Source organism: Drosophila sulfurigaster, chromosome X (genome assembly GCF_023558435.1).
Source record: "Drosophila sulfurigaster albostrigata strain 15112-1811.04 chromosome X, ASM2355843v2, whole genome shotgun sequence".
NCBI lineage: Eukaryota > Metazoa > Arthropoda > Insecta > Diptera > Drosophilidae > Drosophila > Drosophila sulfurigaster.
The window spans coordinates 10,149,182-10,152,875 of record NC_084885.1 but is presented as its reverse complement, the minus strand read 5'-3'; the positions used below and the strand labels follow the sequence as shown (position 1 = coordinate 10,152,875).

Sequence of the window (3,694 nt, the reverse complement as noted above, 5' to 3'; positions counted from 1 at the left end):
TTTTCAACTTTATTTCTTTATCTCACTAAGTAAACCAGTTTAAATAATAATATATTATATTAAAGTAAAGAATATAAAGTTCAATTATTGTCTAATTTTTCATATATATTATATTTGCAATAAAAGCAACTGCATTTTATGTCATATAGTGAAATAAGGCCAAAAAACGGTTGTTTGTGTCGGGGCTAAGTTGACATTTCGGTATATTTTGTACTCTATGGTATATACAATATACCGAAGAATATATTTGGTATATCAATATAGTACCTCTGAATACCTTTGAATCTAGTACTATATCTACATACCAAATATGCATTTTAGCATTTATTTTGTCGTTGACAATTTGGTATATTTAGTACTCTATGGTATATACAACATACCGAAGAATATATTTGGTATATCGTACTAATTTTGAACATAGTATTTTTGAATGCAGTACTATATCGATATACCAAATAAATATTTAGTATTTTTTGGTATATTCATTTAGTTTTTTTTTTGAGTACGCTTTTATTGAAAATGGGTAGTTAAGAAGTACTTAAGAGTTAGTTTTATTTATGCAGCTTTCAAAACAATAATATTAAAAATTGAACAAATTTAGCGTAATTGTAATACCGACAAAGGGCAAAAGGGTTAAACATGTTTTATGACTTCTCGTTTATGCAAAAAGCACTGATAAAGCAAATAGAAACAGGCATATTCAGCAGTCAACTGTTTTATTGAAAAGTGTGACCACATTTGCATAAAACGTTGGTATTTATTAGCTATTTTTACACTAAATTGAATGAGAAGCAACTGATTACTGATAAATCGTAAGAATTGTATCATCCCATAGATCTCCTCAACAGTAAAACAATACATACAAATTTGTTTCAAATTATAAATATCTTATTTGTAAGTTTACCTGCTAATGTTACCAGATTTTGTTGTGTCAAGAGCGATAATTGCTGTCGAGTATGCTAAACATCTGTTGACATCTCTTTATCCTTGTTTCACTTGTCAATTATTTAATAAGTTGATAAGAGTTGTTGTCTTTTTAATTTAGTTAGATTTGCAATGTCAAAGCGTTCTTCTACCGTAAGTTTTCTAACTTTAATTGTAATCAATGTGAACACATTGTCCTCGAATAGAATTCAAAGAACCATTCTGCATCAACGCATTCTTTATCGTATTTGAACCCACACTTCAACGATGCCAGATTTCTCGTAGCCTACAAGAAGGCGCATGCCTCAGACAGTCCTGAAGACGTCTCCACATTGGCATCGATCACTCGAAGGGACAAATTCTGCAAAAAGTGCTTCCTGACTGTCGAATTGTGTCACTACTATGCCAAGAGACTCGAGATGCCGAAGGAAGGAGTCGCCAATTTGCAGTCAAAGGATATAAATGTCCAGCCAAATGGGAGGAAGGAAAAGGCAGAGATTAAAGCAGAGGAAGGCATAGAAGGAGGAGCAGAGGAACATAGTAAGGGAGCCGAAAGAGGAACACAAACAGATGAAGAAATAGGAGCACATGGGGGAGTAGAGAAGGGAGAAGAAGAAGGATCAGAGGGAGGGAAAGAGGCAGAGAAGAAAAAGAAGTATAGAGGTATTAAAATTCAACTCCATTCTTTAATTGAAGTCATTTCGAAAAAACAAAAAATATAATTGGAAGAAATAATACAATTTCTACCAAAAATAAAGAAACAGATTTATATTATTATTGTAGATTGTGTTCTATTTCTACTAGAGTTATAAATATAATATAATTAACAAATGTAGATTAAAAAGTAGATTGCAAATTTTGAGTTATCCATTTAAAATAAATCTTGAAATAAGATTTCCAGATTGAAGAATTTTTCAAATCAGATTTCATGCTCTAATTATTGTTTTAAGATTAAAACTACCTTTTTTTAAGATGTAAAATCTCTCAAATTCAAGAATTTTGTTCCTGTTTCTTAAAACATGAATTTGAAATCTTGGAAGTGCAAATTTTCTTCGGTATTTCTTAGTATTTTTGGGACATATTAATTTGGTATATTTAAAGACTAACGGGTAACAGCGGGTATTTCAAATTCGAGCATTCTCCACTGTAGCTTTCTTTCTTGATTCTGGTATTTTTGCTGTTAGCTAAATTTAATGTTTTTGTAGAATTTTGATCTTGATTTAATATTGGTTCAATTTTGTTATCAAAAATTATTGATTTAAGGTTTTGTTCTTGATTTTAGCAGATTTTTGTTGTTGTAAAATGTATGAGCAAGAAGTTGATTTACTTATATAATATATATATTTATATGCTAAACGTTGTTGTATTGTATTAGTGGGTATGAAAGTGTGTAAGAGCGTTAATGTGTGTGTGTGTGAATGTGAGTGTGTGTGGGGGCGTGTGGCACAACAATTGTTGTTGGCGTGAGCACACAAGTTAGTTGGGGTCAATTCGTTTGTTGTCGCTGTCGCTGTCGTTGCTGCTGTTGCTGTTGATGCTGTTGCTGTTGCTGTTGGCATGCTAATTGCCAGCGATAACCTTTGAAGCGTTCAAGTGTCAGCAATAACACACACACACAACACACACAGCACACACAACAACAACTACAACAACAATAAACAAGTCTCACACATGTCTCGACTCAATTCAACTTGACTCGACTTGAGTCGAGTCGAGTCGAGTCTGTGAATTCGCATTTTGCTACGTGAATTTAACATTTAAATTTAAATTAGTTTTTCGTGCTATGTTAAACTTGCAAACAGTTGCCACCTTCTGGCTGCAACAGCAACAGCAGCAGCAGCAGCAGCAGCAACAACTTGACTGATCAGCAATGGAATTTGTCAGAGCGTGTGACTTTCGACTCTTTGAAGAGTTGTTGCTGTTGCTGTTGGTGTTGGTGTTGCTGTTGCACTTGCTGTGGTTGTTGACGTGTGCCAATCACCGCATTGGTCAGCGACTGAAATTGAAATTGATATTGTTGACTAAAGAGAGTTTTTTTTTGTATTTCTTGTTTCTTTTATTTAGTTTCAGTTTTGGGCTAATAAAAATGCGATCGACTTGAACCTTAGCAGCTGCAACATCAGCAACAGCAACAGCGAGCCCAAGGCGCATCGCTGCTGTTGATGTTGCTGGTCGCTGTTGCTGGTTGCTAGTTGCTGGTTGAAGCGGCTGCTGCTGCTGCAGTTGGAGCTGCAGCTGATCATGCGCTCAACTCACGCAAAATAGTCGTGCACGACTCGCTTCGTGATTTTGTGTAACGAAGCGCCCAAAAAAATATCTAGTTGGATAGGTTCTGCTTTAAGATATTTGCGCGACTCTCCGCCTGACGCTGATGACGACAACAACAACAACAACAACAATAACAACAACAACAGCAATGCTGACTATGAGGACGATCTCATGACCAAAATAACAACGCAATACGCTGGAAATTCATCTTGTGTCTCCCTCTCTCTCGCTCTCTCGCTCTGCCTCTCTTTCTCTCGCTCCAGTTGCCCCATTGCCTCAGCTGTGTGCAACTGGCGACACTTGTGCATCATTTTGGTGACTGCTGCAGCTTTTCAATCTCCACTCGCTGCACTTCAACTTCGAGCAACTCGAAATTTTCAATGCACTTGTTCGATATTCAACAAAAATTCATTACATTTAATGAGCAATTATTTTTTTAAATAAATTATTAAATTTACAATGCTTGAATTAAAGTATAAATCGAGTTTTTTAATTTTCATTT

The 3,694-nt window shown here is 35.0% G+C and overlaps 1 protein-coding gene across 1 annotated transcript; it reads left to right on the top strand.

Annotated features, from left to right (window-relative positions):
• Window positions 1-970: 970 nt before the first annotated feature.
• On the top strand, window positions 971-1,695 carry LOC133848494 (uncharacterized). The gene is made up of 2 exons (XM_062284091.1): window positions 971-1,077; window positions 1,131-1,695. Exons 1-2 carry the CDS (start codon window positions 1,057-1,059, stop codon window positions 1,644-1,646), a joined length of 537 nt encoding a protein of 178 aa, XP_062140075.1. The 5' UTR covers window positions 971-1,056; the 3' UTR covers window positions 1,647-1,695.
• Window positions 1,696-3,694: the final 1,999 nt, after the last annotated feature.

Coding starts and splice junctions, on each gene's coding strand:
- LOC133848494 (XM_062284091.1), top strand. CDS start 1,057: ATGTCAAAGCGTTCTTCTACC. Junction 1,078..1,130: donor TGTCAAAGCGTTCTTCTACC/GTAAGTTTTCTA, acceptor GTCCTCGAATAG/AATTCAAAGAACCATTCTGC.